At 38.0% G+C, this 18,521-nt stretch overlaps 1 protein-coding gene across 1 annotated transcript in view; it reads left to right on the top strand.

Moving 5' to 3' along the window:
• The window catches only part of RFX3 (regulatory factor X3), a 234,089-nt gene that overhangs the window by 10,679 nt on the left and 204,889 nt on the right, over positions 1 to 18,521 (top strand). Inside the window, exons 3-4 of the mRNA XM_023758439.1 lie at positions 2,746 to 2,804; positions 6,249 to 6,322. Of these exons, the coding sequence (XP_023614207.1) occupies positions 6,289 to 6,322 (34 nt within the window). The 5' untranslated portion in view covers positions 2,746 to 2,804; positions 6,249 to 6,288. The remainder of the gene's footprint in view (positions 1 to 2,745; positions 2,805 to 6,248; positions 6,323 to 18,521) is intronic.

Below are 18,521 nucleotides of genomic sequence, written 5' to 3'. Positions count from 1 at the left end.
TTTTTGGTTGATTTTTCTTTGTTAAATGGCATTTAAATATATAAAATAAATATCAAAAATATAAGTCTTTGTTTTACTATGGTTGCAAATATCAAAAAAATTCTATATGTGACACGGCACCAGAGTTAAGTTAGGGTTTTTCAAAATGCTGACATGCAAAGCTCAAAAGGTTCGCCATCACTGCTATATAATATCATTGCTGTGGTAGCAATTTAGCATATGGAGTAATTAACTATGGTTATTATAATTTTACTAGAGGCCCGGTGCATGAAAATTCATGCTGGAAGGAGGTCCCTCAGCCCGGCCTGCCCCCTCTTACAGTCCGGGAGCCCTCAGGGGCAGGAGGCGACCCAGCGATCAGGGGAAGGTGATGCCCCCATCACACCTCTGCTGCTGCCACTGCCGGCAGCACAAGCCTCGGCCGGCCCTGGTTACCTGAGCCTCGGGCAGCCCTGGGTGGCTGGGCAGCCAATAGCTGAGGCTTGCTTGCGCCTCGGGCCAGCCCTGGGCAGCTGGGCAGCCGACAGCCAAGGCTTACCTGCGCCTCAGGCTGGCCCTGGGCGACTGGAGGGCTGAGGGGACTGGGAGACTCCGGAGGCAGGAGTGTGGCAAGGCTGGGCCCGCCTGCCGCCCCGGCGGGGCTGAGGGGATTGGGCACCGTCATCTTGTGGCTGTGGGCACCGCCATCTTTGAGGGCATGGCAGTCAATTAGCATATTCCCTCTTTATTGGCTGTGGGTGCTGCCATCTTTGTGATGGTGTGAGGGTCAATTAGCATATTCCCTCTTTATTATATAGGATTAATAGAGAGAATAGAGCCTACCTAGGTTGACTATACTTAGGATCTGTTAGATGAATAATACTTTCTTATTTTTGTATAGCAGTTTAGTTTTCAAAGCTTTTTACTCATTTCTTGTCTTATTTGTTCCATACAGTTTTCCTTTAAGATAAGCAGGGCCTGTAGATTTTTCCATTTTATAACTGAGTAGCTGAAACTTGGAGAGGATGATTGACTTATCCAAGGTCATATGGCTTATAAGTGATTAATCAGGTTCATATTTTCTCCCACCTATATTTAAGATTCTCACTGAATCTAGATTGACGCACAGTATGGGAAGGCACAGAGAATGGAATCTATACTAATAAAACGGTAATATGCTAATTAGACCAGACGTCTTCTGGACATCTTTCCTGAAAAAGCCACGGTGGCAATTAGGGGCGATCATGTGGGCAGGGGAGAGCAGTTATGGGCGATCAGGCAGGCAGGCAGAGTGGTTAGGAGCGATCAGGCAGGCAGGCAGGTGAGCGGTTAGGAGCCAGTGGTCCCAGATTGCGAGAGGGATGTCCCACTGCCTGAGGGGTCCCGGATTGGAGAGGGTGCAGGCCGGGCTGAGGGACCCCCCCCCCCTCCGTGCACGAATTTTGTGCACTGGGCCTCTAGTTTGACTATAATTGCTCAGTCTTCATTTAGCTTTAACCATTTTATAGTTCTTTGTATTGTTCCCATTTCAGTCATGTGAACATTGGCCTTAATGTCTTAGTTGTCTATGGCAGTGATTTAAAAAAGGAAGGGAGGGAGGGAGGAAGGAAAAGTTTATCTGATAATATATGCTTGGGAGCAAGATCTCAAATGCTCCCTATAGCTGTGATTTTTAACCTTTCTTAAAAAATCTCATGGCACACACAAACTAATTACTAAAATTTTGCAGCACACCAAAAAATATATTTTTTGCTGATCTGATAAAAACATACGTATAATTTTGATTGATATAAAAAAACTAGTAATTATCTACCTTTTTTGCTCCAAATTGACTTTCTAAAAATCAGTTACCTATACTTGTATATAAGGATTTCTGGTACCAAGAATTAGCTAATCAGATGCAACCCTTTTATGTGATGTGACCAATAAGATGCAACTGTATTATATGACCTATGTATTTATGGTTCAAGACAGGGCATTCATACTGGATAGCTATTGTTGTATTGATTGTGGTCTTTTTTTTTTTAATTTGACAATCTAAGGGAAAAGAGGTCAGTACCCCTGACTAGTTAGGTGTTGCATGTTTCAGAAATCTTTGCAGCATACCAGTTGAAAATTGCTGTTCTGTAGCATTGATGGTGGTTATAGTGAATCACACCTCTGGATATTCATGCCCATATGAAGTCCCTTTCCTTTCAATCGGGACTGGGCCAATAGCTTATTTTACAAAACAGAATGCCACAGAATTAAACTCCTCCAGGTCTGGATGTAAGCCCTAAGAAGGCCACCTCGTTTTGGCTTTAGTGTTTTGGGAGACCTGAATCATCATGTAAGAAATCTGGCTACCTTCCCAGAGACACCATTTGGAAAAGAGGTCATATGGAGACAGAGAGGCCCTGAGATTGCATGGAAATAGCAACCTAGTTATCCTAGTATTCTAGCTGAGTCCACCTCCCCCCTGCCAGCTGAAAGTAATCACGAGTAACCATCAGCAGGAGAATCAGAAGTGCCTAGGTAAGCCCAGCTTAGCCTGCAGCATTACAAACAAATGGTTATTTTTCTTGAGCCAGTAAGTTTGGGGGTGGTTTGTTACACAACAATAAAAAAAGAAAAAGAAGCATAACAGTGTTCTTGAAAACAAAAGTTTTGCTAAAGGATATTTACTTTGCTTGTCCTCTTTTGACAGTTTTGGTCTTTTCACGGCTTGCAAATATCATGCAATATTGAAGAGAGATAATAGTAATAAATAATTCTTTTCCTTTACAGAAGCTCACCTTATTCTACCACCACTACATGGGTTTGGCTGATACTTGGGTGAATCTGAGGTAAACCAATCTCTCCATACTGATTCTCTTCAGAGAGATCTCAGGCGATAGGGTTGCTGTCTGTGTTCAGGGCTCTGATTCCTCTTCTCCGTTAAGTTTCTCCCTCTCAGTCTTTTGTGACTCTTTTCTCCCTGTCAGAGTTGTTGGATTTGGCCTGGGTCAGCCAGGTAAGATAAGATGGAGTAGTCTTTCTTCCTCACTTGCACTTATTTCTGTTATCCAGAAAAGACTTGGGCAAGTCTTTTGGGGCTGAAAGTGGATCTAAGACCAGGAGTCACCTTATTTTTGTTCACTTACATATTAATTAGCAGGGAATATATTGAGCCATTGCTCATGCAGTTTATTTTTTCCTCTCAGAGAATAGAGTCTCTACTATTTAACTTTAAATATTGAAATATAGGTTTTTTTTCATGTTTCTACTAGAGATAAGAATCAATGGTCCAAAAATTTATAAGTATAATTTTTTTTTAAATATATTTTACTGATTTTTTACAGAGAGGAAGGGAGAGAGACAGAGAGTCAGAAACATCGATGAGAGAGAAACACCGATCAGCTGCCTCCTGCACATCTCCTACTGGGGATGTGCCCGCAACCCAGGTACATGCCCTTGACCGGAATCGAACCTGGGACCTTTCAGTCCGCAGACCGATGCTCTATCCACTGAGCCAAACCGGTTTCAGCAAGTATAAATTTTTAAACAAATTTTTTGTTAAAATGCTTTTTGTGTTTAAAACTACAAGAAGATAGATTTAAAATTCCAGAGATTGATTGGCTTTCACATTGGTGGAGCAAGGGCCTCCTTTTATTTGCTCAAACAACAAAAACATGGACAAAACAATTACAACCAACCATTTCAGAATTCTGGCAGTTAACCAGAGAATGAACTGAAAATCCATGGCCCAAGAGAAAACTACTAAACCATGAGAAGACAGTGGAGCCTGTGACATTTTAACTTGAGGCGATTTCCATCTTTCCTCTTTCCCCTGCTTAGTGATATAGCAAAAGCTGGCAGCATTACAGACCAGACAGTGGAGAGATCTGACCACTTTTGGATATTCATTAAAAACACCAGCTCCAAAGCACAGTTGGTATGTTGTCCAAGCTTGCAGCTCCCTGGGAAAACTCTATTCTCAGAGAGTGGTTGACTATTTGATTTGACTCAGAGCTCAGCCCAGTTGGGGGAAGAAGAGGCCCATCAGGGCTTTGCTGAAACAATAGCAACTGTTGGCAACATATCCACTGCTTAAGGCTGTGATTTCAGTTGGGGCAAACAAGTGTCTGCCCAGGATTTTAAAAGGAAATCTTGGAGAATTAGCCAACCCTAGGGAATTTGGAAAAGCTCCAACGTATTCCTGGGGATCTGAAAGGTTGCACAATGTGCACAGCTGTGCACCTGCCCAGGAAAGACCTGGGGAAGGAGATCACCTATGGCTGAGGTTTTATGTAAGTAGGAAAAGAAAGCTAGGGCTGTCTTAGAAACTGTCTGCATTTCAGAGGTGTGACTACTCATAAAAATTCCTTGGGCAAATAATGGAAGACATACAGGCAAACATTTAAGGAAATCCTCTAACCAATCATTGGTTGACCACTAAGTTATACTGACCTAGTGTGACTCCTAAAAAGCCAGGCTTAAAAATAAAAGTAGAACTTAAAAAAAATTAGTAGAGATCTCAGTGGCCAGCACACTACAGGGAACACAGAATCTACAAAATTAGTTCATAAAAGTGCTAAACTATTTGTAGTGTCATCAATAAAAACAAAATCGGTGTTAAAAAATCTTGGTGGGGCAGTGTGGAGAATTTGATACTACAGTTGTTAAAATACATTATCTAAAATGTTCAGTTTTGAACAAAAAATTGAGACATGCAAGAAATAGGAAAGTATGCCACACACACAGGAAAGAAAACCACAAAAATCTGCTAAAAGAATTAATGTCCCATCGGGATCTCAGATCTGGGCTTAATAAGACAGACTTTAAGTCAGTTTTTATAAATATGTTCAAAGAACTAAATGATACCATGTAAAGAATTAAAGGAAGGTATAAGAATGATGTCTTGCTAAAGAGAATAGCAATCAACATAGAAATTATGGGAAAAGTACCATATGAAAATTCTGAAGTTTAAAAGTATAATTACTGAAATGAAAATTTACTAGTTGGGCTTAACAGATAGGAGTTGACAAATGAAATAATTTGTCAATTTAAAGATAATTCACTAGAGATTATCCATTGTGAGGAATAGTAAGAAAATAAAAATGAACAGAGCTTAACAAGATCTATGGGGTGTCATCAAGTGTGTCAACGTATGCATAATTGAAGTCCCAAAAGAAATAATGGCAGAAGACTTAATTTAAAATATTAATCTACACATTAAATAACTCAGTGTACTTTAAGTTAAATAGTGCTATCCACAGTTAGACACATCATAGTCAAATTTACAAAAGTGAAAGAAATTTTAAAAGCAGTAAGAAAAAAATAACATATAAAGATATAGTTTGTTTGACAATAATAATTAAAAAAAAAGAAGGAAGGGAATGGAGGTATATTGCAGGAAAAACATTTATATAGGAATTCAAACTAGAATGTTTTAGGTTAAAATGCTAATTGTAAATTCGAGGGCATTCACTTAAGGAAATAACACAAAAAAATTAGTGACAAACAAGGAATGAAAAAGGTACATTAGAAAATATCTAACACAAAAAGGGCAGGAATTAAGGGATATATCATATTACAGAGCTGAAATATTCTCTTAGAGAGGTTATAATGTGTAATTTTCACATTAAATCATGTATTTATATAATTTTTACCAGTAGAACATTTTGATTCATGGAGCCTCTTAAGGACTTAATTTTATGATACTACTAGACACTTGTCAATAGATTTTAAAAATATGGTATAAGAAAAATGCACCAAAGTCAAGTCAGTGTAAAAAGATTTTATTAACCCTAGTTCTTGAATTGTGGCTTTGTTTCCCTGGAGATGAAACAGCAGTATACAGAAATGAGAGATACCTTTGATTTTGTTTCTAAAATTTGAGTATGGAAAATTTAGTTATTTTCTTCCTCTAAAATGTGGGGGGAGAAAGATGAACAAAGGACTTTGGAGGATAGAGGAGATAATGGGAAAAAAAGGTTATGCACATAAAAAAGGGCTGTTGAAAAGAGAAATGTCCTGGGCAGAATATTTCAGAAGTCTTGAGAAGTATTTTTTTTGTCCGCCTTTTCATATATTATTGGTTCTGTTCTCCAAAGGTGCCCAGCCCAGTGGAGATGTGATCTTATATGCATAGAAACTTAAACCCATGTTTAGCTTTTTGGTATGAAGAAAGTTTACTTATATCAAACAATATATGTAATTTTCTTATTATAGAAAAAGTGTTTTAAATGAATTTTCTTACAAATGAGTTAAACTATCATTTAAAAATGAAATTCTCAATTTGTTTTCAGTCCCAGGACAGTTGAAGAATAAAGCATAGTTGCATCAGTAATGATGACTCACTCAACTGGGAGCATCTCTCTGGGTGAGAATAAGTAAGATTTTTAAAAGACCTCTGAACAGTTTTGATATGGTATACCTCCTTTTCATTATAAATTATAAATTTAAACCATAGATTGAAACCATTATAGAAATTGGTATTATTAAGAGATGACAAAGATTAAATTTAATCTACTCATGTGAAAACTGTTTTTTCTTCAGTGATATTAAACCTCTCCAACACTTCTATTAACCTTACCAGAGTTTTCAAGACATTTTTATTCTTAGTTTTTTAAAACCTTATTAACTGTTAAGTGTGCAGTACAATAGAGTTAACTATATGCATACAGATCCCTAGAACTTTTTTCATCTTACAAATGAAAACCCTCTACCCTTTGAAGAATAACTCCCTTTTCTCCTTTTCCTCGGCCTCTGGTAATCACTGTTCTACTTTCTAAGAGTTTGACTACTTTAGATGTTTTATGTAAGTGGAGTCATGCAGTGTGAGTGTTTTTGTGACTGTCTTATTTTACTTAGCATAATGTCCTCAAGGTTTATCCATATTGTAGCGTATGACAGATTCCCTTCTTTTTTTTTTTTTTTTTTAGGCTGAGTTATGTTCAATTGTATTTGTATACTACATTTTCTTTATTCATCCACCGATGGGCATTTAGGTTGCTTTCACCTCTTGGCTATTGTGAATAATGCCACATTGATCATGGGTGTACAAATATCTCTTAGAAATCTTGCTTTTAATTCTTCTGGGATATACTAGTATGTTCAGAAATGGGATTGCTAGATTGTATAGCAATTCTGTTTTTAATTTTTTTAGGAACTTCCATACTATTTTTTATAATAACTGCATCATTTTACATTCCCACCAACAGCACACAAGGGTTCTAATTTCTCCAGAGCCTTACCAACACTTGTTATTTTGTTTTTTAAGAAATAAAAAATATATATATTGGCCATCCTAATCATTCCTGGGTTCTTAACTTACTGCTAACATGTAAGGCCTTTATTTTGTTTACTTATTTTTCACTTTCTTAAGAAACAGAATAGTTATTTTAGGAGGTTTCCTATAATTATTGCAAATCTTCACACTGCTCCCTGACCTCAAACACTAGAAAACCATTTGGGGCCAATGTTTTTGTTTTGTGTTTTAAGGGTAAACTTGCCTTAATAGCATCATCATAATGGTGATTGCTGTCTCTGGGCTGGCTTATCTGCTCTGGTTTCCAAGCAGCCCATAAATGCCACATCTTTGAGTGTATGACTTCAGTGTATACCTAATGTGTTCTTCAACTCTCTCTGAATATGGTTGTTTCCATGCAGCATCTGCTCGTGAACCTTGCTGTCAGCCAGTCTCCACAGATGTCTTGCTAAGTGGAGTTGTGCTGCCAAAGACTATGCTTCAATGCTGGTAGACCAGCTACCTTAGTGCCCTATATTTGATGATCCTGTCTAGGCATTTAATAGTATATACAGTTTATAGGTGATATTTATGATTATGTTCAAGACTAACAGATATAATGCTTATAATCCATTTAGTTCTCACAGCTATATATATTTCAGCATTTTCTGTTTTGCATACGCTTAGATTGAATTAGGATCTCAGTGTTGCTTCTAACCTCTCTGACTCTTTTAAAGACTATACTGTAATATTGTAAGGTTTAAACAAAAAAAGAAACACTTTGAATCTGTATTAAAGTTTTGACTCTGCCACTTGTTGGTTGATTTACCTTTTGATGTGTCTTATCCTCTCTGAGGCAGAAATTTCATCTGTAAATGGAATATAATGATACCTTTTATTTTAAGGCTTCATTAATATTGTGAGCTTGTGTTTTTTAGGAAGCCTTTTAACCAAGGAGCCTGTCACATTAGAATTTCCTTCCTTCAAATAGTGAAGGTGAAGGGCATTTCAAACTCAGTGGTACTTTTTTTTAATCCTCACTCTAGGATATGTTTTCATTGATTTTTAGAGAGAGAAGGAGAGAGGGAGGGAGAGAGAAAGACAGAGAGAGAGAGATATGAAGAGAGAGAGAGAGAAACATTGATCTGTTGCCTCCCATAAGCTCCCCAACTGGGGATGGAACCTGCAACCTAGGTATGTGCCCTGACCCGAAATCAAACCCACAATCTTTTGGTGCATGTCACAATGCTGCAATCAACTGAGCCACCCAGCGAGGGCTCTAGTGGTACTTTTATGAACCATATTTGAATATTTGACAGGAGATATCTTCTGATATGTTTGATTCACTAACACATAAATTAACTATCCTTTTATTAGGACCAAGGCTTTTCCTCGTAGTATATAGGTTTGCTAATTGGAACTCCAAGTCTTTCATAAATCTACATTCATAACAAATAATTTCCAGTTTACGTTTTGTTTTTTAATGTATTTTAAAAATTTAGACAATTGAAAAGGAGTGGCTCTCAAAGTGCGATTCCCAGACCAGTAGCACCAGCATGATGTGGGAATTTCTCAGCATGCAAAATTCTTGGTTTTAGCCCATTCTTACTGAATCAGACTCCACGGGGATGGGACTCAGCAGTGTATGTTTCCACACAGCCTCCATGCTAACATTGGGAACCACTATTCTATATTTTATGCTTTACTCCAGTTTTTATATTTCTCTTACATTTGCCACCCAGTTCCTGCCTCACCCCAGGCCTTCACCATATTTTTGTTTATGTCCGTGGGCCATGCATGTATGCATATAAGATGAAATTTATTTTTAATTACTCCCAGATCTCCTAAGTCAGTATTATGGAGAAAGCAGAGAACCCACCCTGTGGTTCATATGAAAGATGTGTGCCTTTTATTCTATTTATTTATTTAATTAATTAATTTTTTTATTCTTGACTCCAAACAGGGAAATGTGTAGCAGCTAATTTTTGAAGTAGAAAACATATGAAAATGTTCTTTCCCAGCCTGAGACTGGCTTTTGCTCTGTCTTATAGTGCTACTTTGATTTTTGGGGAAACCAGTCATGTGTGGGGATAATTCAGTTCAACACATCCTGATGGCCATTTCTGTCAAAGTGCAGGTGAAGTATGTGCCCACCTTTGAGATCCTGAAATCTGGCCTACTGAATTGCAAACATTGCTCTTTGGCTATATTTTGGATGGAGTTTTGATTGAGCTGCTTTTTAAAATATTTGTTTTAATTATTTGTATATTTTTAACTACATTGCTAATCTCACAAAGGGAAAGGGGCTAAATAGCCTGTCTGAATCAATTATGAATCATCTCGTTACTGCAATAGCTGGATGGTAGTACTGCTGTGAAACAGTAATTGAAAACTACCTAATGCAAAGAAAATAACTATTGCATAACATCATGAGGATATTGTATATTGTCTAGTAACAGCAGTACTAGTTCCACTGAGTTATGGATTTGCTATTGCTTAGTCTTCATTCTTCAGTGACAGCGCAAACCAGTCATTCCACCAACAAAGTAATACATGCTATAAAGCTCATGAAGAAAGAAGGAATGTTGCTTAAATGCTTAAGATGGACTGAAGTTTTTGTTAGAGATAGGCTCTAAACCCACATATTAGATATGCGTAGCATAAATTGTGAGCCTGTTTAAATTTTACTCTTCTGTCTGGAGAAGTATTTATAAAAGTAATGAAAATTTTAACTTTGTTCATAATTAAATTGAGGACACAAATTACACATAATAATTATAGAATAGGTTTTGAATGGTAACTATAAGCTAGTGATATGTATGTGTTGTATCATTTTATAGAGGCACTGTCTTTCTAGAGTGGCATTATCTATGTTTTATCAGTGAGAAAAATAGAAAGCTGCTGACTTGCCCAAGATAACTTCTTACTAGTAGGTAATGGAGTTGGGATTTGAACAGTAGTTTGTTTAACACTAAAAGCCCAACCTTTTAACTACTACTTTACACCTTAATATCCGGTGCTTTAATATTCCTGGCCTGCTTTCAAAAACTTCTCTCTTCCTGTCAATTCCAGAGATAACATTCAATAACTTGACAACAATGACCTTTCTAAACAAATACAGAGTGTTACAGAACCAGATGGCCAAAGATTATATTTTATTTTTCTGGCTCAACATAAATTGACTGATAAAATCCAAAAAAGATCCTTCTGTGTCCTAGGACTTCATCAGGCCACATGGCAAGCCAGTGCCCTTTATCAGGAGCCAGTCATGAGTACAGAACCTTATGTCTTTATACCGTAATTTAGATTAGGGCCTAATGAAAGGGCAAGAAGCTGGTTTACTAAGTGAGATCATTCTGCGCTTTAGTAATGGCAGTGCATTTGGGTAGGGAGATTCTGAGGAATTAAAGACAGAAAGGCAATAATACTGTGTCATTAAGTGGATGTAAGCAAGGAGAAGGCGATTACAACTTAACAGACTGCCAACTTAGGCATCTTTTTTTTTCCTTTTGGGATTTAAGTAGAATTTTTGTAATAATTAGAAACTGTTCTTGATCATTCAAAATTGGGTATCCTTTTGACAGTCTTAGATAAATATTTTTAGAAAGTATGTTTCTATATTATAAACGTATTATATTAGAAACATAAGTTACTATATCACACACAAGCATGAACATAATGCTTTCATGAGCTCAGTACACTTAGTAAAGTTCAGACTTAGACCAGATTATACAGGGTAAGAAACGAAATGTTTCAAAGCTATATTGAAGCCAACATGTAATTGACAGTAAATTTCAATAACAAAACAAGCACTAGACTTGGAGTTCCTCAGCCGGCCTACGTTTGAGGCTTCTGTAAGGATCCTCTAGCAAATGGTTTAAATTCTCTGAGTCTCAGTTTTCTTTATTTGTAAAATGAGGTTAGCGTAACATTACCTGCCTTCTTTCATTACAGAGTTGTTCTGAGGACCAAATGGGGGGCATGTGACAGTTATGGTGATGTACAAATGAATGTTGTTATTATGGCTGCATCTACTGTGTAATGGAAAGTGTTCCCAGTTGTGAATAGGATAGACATGCATTTCCAATTACTCTGAATTTAGTATAGTTTGGTGATTTGGGCCAAGGCACCATAATAGTTTAGAGCCCTCTCACCTAATCTCTCTCACAGAGTTATAAGAATTACATTAGTGCAAATGCTTTCTTAAAGTTTTTATAAAACAACTACAGGCCCATTCACCGGTGGGGTCCCTTGGCCTGTTCTGCAGGATCAGGCCAAAACTGGCTCTCCAAAATCCCTCAAGGGGTCCCGGATTGCGAGAGGGTGCAGGGCATGCCAAGGGACCCCACCAGTGCACGATTGGGGCCGGGAGGGACAACAGGAGGACTCCAGGGTGTGTCCGGCCTGTCTCCAGCAAATATAGCAGCAAGCTAACCTACCGGTCAGAGCGTCTGCCCACTGGTGGTCAGTGCGCATCATAGTGACTGGTCAAACGGTTGGACATTTAGATTATTAGGCTTTTATTATATAGGATGATTGGGTAGGAATTATAGATAACATTACTAAGATAGCATTACTATCGATAGCATAATTTTCTGAACAGATTTCAGAAAGTTAGAAAAGAAATAATCAGAGGTTTCTTAGCTGTTACCAAATATCTTAGCAAAATAAGTAACCCAAAAAATATTAGAATGACCCTTGAAGTCATCAGTTATATCCTCTTCAACTTAAGACTAAGGATTTCCTCCTAATTATATTTTTCTCATTTATGCTATTTTTATATTTATACAACAGCATCAGCAATTGTAAAGGATGGCAATCATCTCTCAATCTTGATAGATACAGCTTTCTTAAAATGTAAAGCCAGAGAAGAACTCTGCGAGGAGGTAATATTGTGCTGTGAAATGAAGCTGGGCTTTGTTGGCAGAAGTCAGGATGAAATCTTGATCCTGTCAGTACTAGTTTAGGGACCCTGGGAAATGTACTTAGAGCAGGGGTGGGCAAACTTTTTGACTCGAGGGCCACAATGGGTTCTTAAACTGGACCGGAGGGCTGGAACAAAAGCATGGATGGAGTGTTTGTGTGAACTTATATAAATTCAAAGTAAACATCATTACATAAAAGGGTACGGTCTTTTTTTTTTTTTAGTTTTATTCATTTCAAACGGGCCGGATCCGGCCTGCGGGCCGTAGTTTGCCCACAGCTGACTTAGAGTCTGGTACAGTGTAGCTACTTAAACTATACTATTTCTTTTTTTTGTTTTGTTACAATTTTGTCTTTTTTCTGATTTTTAAATTTCAATGTTTGGTTACAGTTTACATTCACTATTATTTTGTATTAGTTTCAAGTGTACAGCACAGTGGTTAGACAGTCATGTACTTTATACTGTTTATTTATTACATAGGCCATGTATGTGTCTGTACCTTAACTATTTTCACATGTTACTCTTTTTTTAAAATAAATCTTTATTGTTCAGATTATTACAGTTGTTCCTCTTTTTCCCCCCATAGCTCCCCTCCACCCGGCTCCCACCTCACCCCCTACCCTTACCCCCCCACTGCCATCATCTGTAGGTGTACGATTTTTATCCAGTCTCTTCCTGCACCCCCCACATTCCCTTCCCCCCGAGAATTGTCAATCCACTCCCTTTCTATCCCCCTGATTCTATTCTATTCACCAGTTTATTCTGTTCAGCAGATTTTTTATTCACTTGACTTTTAGATTCACTTGTTGATAGATATGTATTTGTTGTCACTTTGTTGTTCATAATTTTTATCTTTACATTTTTCTTCTTCTTCCTCTTCTTAAAGAACACCCTTCAGCATTTCATATAATACTAGTTTGGCAGTGATGGACTCCTTTAGCTTTTTCTTATCTGTGAAGCTCTTTATCTCACCTTCAATTCTGAATGGTAGCTTTGCTGGATAAAGTAATCTTGGTTGTAGATTCTTGCTATTCATCACCTTGAATATTTCTTGCCATTCTCTTCTGGCCTGCATAGTTTCTGTTGAGAAATCAGCTGGAAGTCATATGGGTATTTACTCCATTGTAGGTAACTAACTGTTTTTCTCTTGCTGCTTTTAAGATTCTCTCTTTGTCTTTTGCTCTTGGCATTTTAATTATGATGTGTCTTGGTGTGGTCCTCTCTGGATTCCTTTTGTTTGGGGTTCTCTGCGCTTCCTGGACTTGTAAGTCTATTTCTTTCACCAGGTAGGGGAAGTTTTCTGTCATTATTTCTTCAAATAGGTTTTCAATATCTTGCTCTGTCTTCTTCTGGTACCCCCATAATTTGGATGTTGGTACGCTTGAAGTTGTCCCAGAGGCTCCTTTTGCTTTTGTATTCTTTTTTCCTTTTGCTTTTCCGGTTGGGTGTTTTTTTGCTTCTTCATATTTCATATCTTTGACTTGATTCTTGGGATCCTCTAGTCTGCTGTTGGATCTCTGTATATTATTCTTTATTTCAGTCAGTGTAAGCTTAATTTCTAATTGGTCCTTTTTCATATCCTTGAGGGTCTCACTATATTTCTTGGAGGTTTCTAGAAGATTCTTGAGTAACCTTATAACCATGGTTTTGAACTCTATATCCAGTAGTTTGCTTTCCTCCATTTCTGTCATTTGTGTCCTGTTTCTTTGTCTCCGCATTTTGGCTGCTTCCCTGTGTTGATAGAGTGGCTTTGTGTGCTAGGTGTCCTATAGGGCCCAGTGGCTCAGCCTCCCTAATTACCTGAGGTGGACACTCTTGGTGCACCCCTTGGTGGGCTGTGTGCACAGTCTTGTTGTAGTTAATCCTTGATTGTTGTTGGTGTCACTGGAAGGAATTGACCTCCAGACCAATCTGCTGTGAAGACCAGTTGTATCTATAATGGGAGAACTGCTGTACTGGAGACCCCCTTATGGAGCAGGACTTGGTTCAGAGGGGCTTTGGCACTCACGGAGTCTGCCCCCTGAGTGTGTCTCTTATGGATGTGAAGAGTTGTAATCTGGATGGTCTCACTCTGACCACTGGGTACACTGGCTCTTGGATCTCCAAGGAGGTGCAAAGTCAGCCACTGCCTGAGGCCACCCAGCAGGGGGTTTGGAGGTGCCCAGATGAGGCCCAGCTGTGAAGCAGTGCAGGCTGCTAATGAGCCTTAGGCCTTCTTTTGGAAGCTCTGGGATTCTCTGACCCAGCTGCAGTTTGACAGGTTTTTAGGCGGAAAAAGGCCAGGCCATTCATATGCAAAAGCCTCTGCACACAGCTTGGGTGGGGTTGTAAATTGGGTGGGGCGGGGTCTCAGGGAATCACGGAGTGGAGCAAACCACAATGGCTGCCAGTCTGCTCTGCCTTGGAGAGGTCCTGGGGTCTCTGTTGGAGAGGCCCCGTGCAGGAACAATGACCGCTGCAAGCACCTCTGCTAGAAAGCCACCTCACATTCTGGCCCAATGCCAGACAGTCCAGTTTCTCTCCATATGAGTCTGGATCCCCAGATTCTCACCCAGAACTCGAGTTCAGAGCAGTTGGGAGCTTGTATCTCCCTCCCATTTGAAAGAGACAACAGCATACCCAGCTGCCAGCCCCTTTCACACGCCTCCATACCTCCACACTTCCACACCTCTGCACCTCCTACAGGACTCAATGCACTTTTCGCTTTCCTTCTAGTTGTAGAATTTCCACTCAGCCAGCCTTCCTGTGGTTCTGGATGATACTCGTTTTGTCTTTTAGTTGTAGTTTTAATGAGATTGTGCGCGGCAGCTAGTTCAGGTGTTTACCTATGCCGCCATCTTGGTTGTCCTCACATGTTATTCTTTGAATGTGTCTTGATTTTCTCTGTCTTGTCTCCAGCAAATACAGTAGTGATTTCTCAAGATTACAAGGAGGGGTTGTATCAAATCAGAATCTTGGAGTTGTGGGACAGCTAGCTGTAGTTAGAAAAGGCTTCACTTTAAGGCTGGTTTAGGAACTTAAACATGAGCTATAGTTAAAAAAATTTTTTTAAATCCTCACCTGAGAATATGTTTTCATTTAATTTTTAGAGAGAGAGGATAGGAGGGAGGGAGAGAGAGGGAGAGGGGGAGAGAGAGAGAGAAAGAGAGAGAGAGAGAGAGAGAAGAGAGAGACACATTAACCAGTTGCCTTCTATACATGCCCTGACTGGGGATTGAACCTGCAACATAGGTATGTGTCCAGACTGTGATTCGAACTCACAAACTTTTTGGTGTACGGGAGGGTGGTCCAACCAAGTGAGCCACCCAGCCAGGACTGGAGCTATAATTATTAAAATGATAATTATGTTAGGCAATATGTTGGAATTTTTCTTACATTATTGATCATGTAGTTTTCAATTTATGTTGGTTTTATTTATACTAGGAATTACATGTGTTTAAAATATTAGAAAACTAAATGGGCAGTGATTTCATATGAAATTTAAAAGTAGTATTGAGTCTCTTCCTGTGAGAAGAGCTTTTCTAAAGAAAATACAAGGAAAATAATGTTTTATCACTGAAAATTCAAAGCAAATGCAGAGAATACTTTTGTTTGTCATGAATAATAATTACCTTTGTGTACTTTTTAGAGCACAGGGTTAAGAGATTCCATTGTTTATATGTTAATGATGTTTATTTTTCTTCAGCTTATTAAGAATATTATTTTTATTTTGATTTGATATCCTAAAAATATACAAGTTGATCTTAAATCTGAGAAAAGAAAATTCAAAACCAAGTTGTTATTTAGTTCTAGATTCTAATGGGACTAGAATGGGAAATTGAAGATTGGTAGATAAAAAGAATAAATATACAAACATATGTGCCTATGAGTCATTGTGACTTTCCTGTCATTTATCAGCATTTCAACTGTGGGAGATGTTTTCCTTTCTCTCTTTTTGTTAATTAAATAAATGGATTGAATTTCTCCCTTGATCATCTGTAACATAATTTCATTGTAACCAATAGTGTGTGGGCTTTCAGTTGAATTTTAATATGAGTTTTTCTGTGGAGAGGCTTATATCTGTCTAAATTTTGGTTACACTAATTGGAGAGTGGATATTATTAAAAATTGATAGTCTCTTGTTTGAAATATTACAATGAATTGTTTACGAAAAAGGATACAATATGTAGTTTTACCTTTTTCAAAAAGAAAGCAATCGGGCAAAAATATGAGAAATATTTTCAGTTGTCCAAGGCTAATGTTGACTTAAGTAGGTCTAGGACTTCATGGTTGACAGCTGCAGATAATTAGCTTTTTCTTCCTTAACAAAGAAAGCAAATGGAGCTGCAAGACATTCATTGCCTTTTCTGTCATCATAATAATAATGTATGTATTTAACTTCTGCAGTTCCTTAAATTGATTTAGTGCTAAGCTGCCTACATTACATATAATAGGAGTGACAACTGAAAGCTGCAGCACATATTTGCGTGGCAAAAGGGAGCAGTGATTGACAGCAGAGTTCCTCTCTACAAGAAACAGCAGTGTGTGGAGCTCAAAAATGGGCTAGATACATAATTCTTAAAATTGTAGAGCAGATTCACAAAATGAATTTTAAAATGTGATTTATCCCTTGGTGTATTTGAGTGTCTTGTTCTTGGCTCTGGGTAAGGGGCACAGATGGGCAGAATCTTACCTGACTGCTGAATATTAGGAAACTCTTTTTAACCATAGTAGTATTTAAAATTTAAGATTGATAACTTCCAAATTATCGATCAAATTATGACTTTGTACCCAGTAACTGAACATTTCCTTGAACTGTAACTGATTCACCTTATTTGAAGAAGCTAAATAATACATCTATTCAAAGATTTTAAAACTATACATTATGTTATTCTTCAGTAAAAATATCCATTTTCAAATGTAAAACGAGGTATCTTTTCTAGAAAAGGTAATTGTATAAAGCTTGGTGGTTTCTTTTGGTTAGAGAGTGGCTAAGTGTGATCATCTTTCAAAAGTACTAAAAATATTCTGCAGTTCCTTTGTTTCTGCCACACACGCCCAGAAGCTGTGGTTAAAAAGACAACTTGGTGATTGTTGTTGAATATTGCTCTATGATGAGCCTAGAGTGCTGGGCTTCACGCTATAGTATGAAAGTGAAGTGCTTTTTGTTTTGGTGACAAGTCCTTGTGTGTCATGAGGTGGAGGGAGAGCTCTATGTGTCCTTGTACATTGGCAGCCTCTACTGGCCATTGCAAAGAGCAGCAATGATGACCTTTGTTCTTGCCATGTCGCCTATGATTTTAGTTCGGCTCAGCCCTCACTTCTCTGGTCCTAATCCTCTTTCTTATCCCCTTTTAAACACTCGTTTATCTATTGGATTGGGATCTCGATTTATACCTTTTAAAGAGCTACTAGTTCAATGTTCTCATCAATAAACTAACATTATGAATGGAATTCTTAAGAATCTTGGGAGGAATTACAAATCATAGCCCTGTCCTGAGAAACAATTTCATTTAAGGTGTAAGAGATATTTCATCTTCTTGTAGATTTTAAAATACTTGCTCTGTTGCACACTTTTGATTAGGCATTTATTTGTGATTGGCAAATAACCCTGATCCCCTGAAAGAAAGCCTTGACTCAATGATATATTTAATTAAACATGTATTTATTAATTGTAATAGATTTAGGAATACCAACTAACAGAGGTATCTAGAAAGTGGGCATGACGTCTTACTGGGCATTATGAATATGGATACCTCTGTGGGCTGGTGGAGGGTCTAGACCAGGGGTGGGCAAACTTTTTGACTCGAGGGCCACAATGGATTCTTAAACTGGACCAGAGGGCCGGAACAAAAGCATGGATGGAGTGTTTGTGTGAACTAAGATAAATTCAAAGTAAACATCATTACATAAAAGGGTACGGTCTTTTTTTTTTTTTAGTTTTATTCATTTCAAACGGGCCGGATCCGGCCTGCGGGCCATAATTTGCCCACGGCTGGTCTAGACTTTTAAGAATAGACAATTAAATAAACTGTAAATAAAATAATCAATGACAGTAAACCATGGGTTATTCTGGTTTTAGGGGTAGAAACTTGCATAATGTTTTACCAAATATCTTTGTGTTTGGGGGATAATATGACTACTAGAGAATATATCCTCCATGAAATAGATCCATTTGTTGACATTTCAACTTTATCAGTGGCTCTACTGGTCTCCTTGGCATTTTCAAATAAGAGAACTGGATGAATCTTTTTATACAGTCTTATGGACAGTGACTTTTATTCCTCCTGCTCCACCTGTTCCTGGATTATTATAGTAGAGTACTAGTAGATCTCCTTGCTTCCATGTTCTTTGCTTTCTCTTTCAACCCATACAACATGACCATATGTATTTTGACTAGAACATTGCTTTGATCACATTATACTTAAA

Source organism: Myotis lucifugus, unplaced genomic scaffold (genome assembly GCF_000147115.1).
Source record: "Myotis lucifugus unplaced genomic scaffold, Myoluc2.0 scaffold_130, whole genome shotgun sequence".
Classification (NCBI taxonomy): Eukaryota; Metazoa; Chordata; class Mammalia; order Chiroptera; family Vespertilionidae; genus Myotis; species Myotis lucifugus.
Note: the sequence above shows the minus strand (reverse complement) of the source record. Positions and strands in the feature narration are given on the sequence as shown.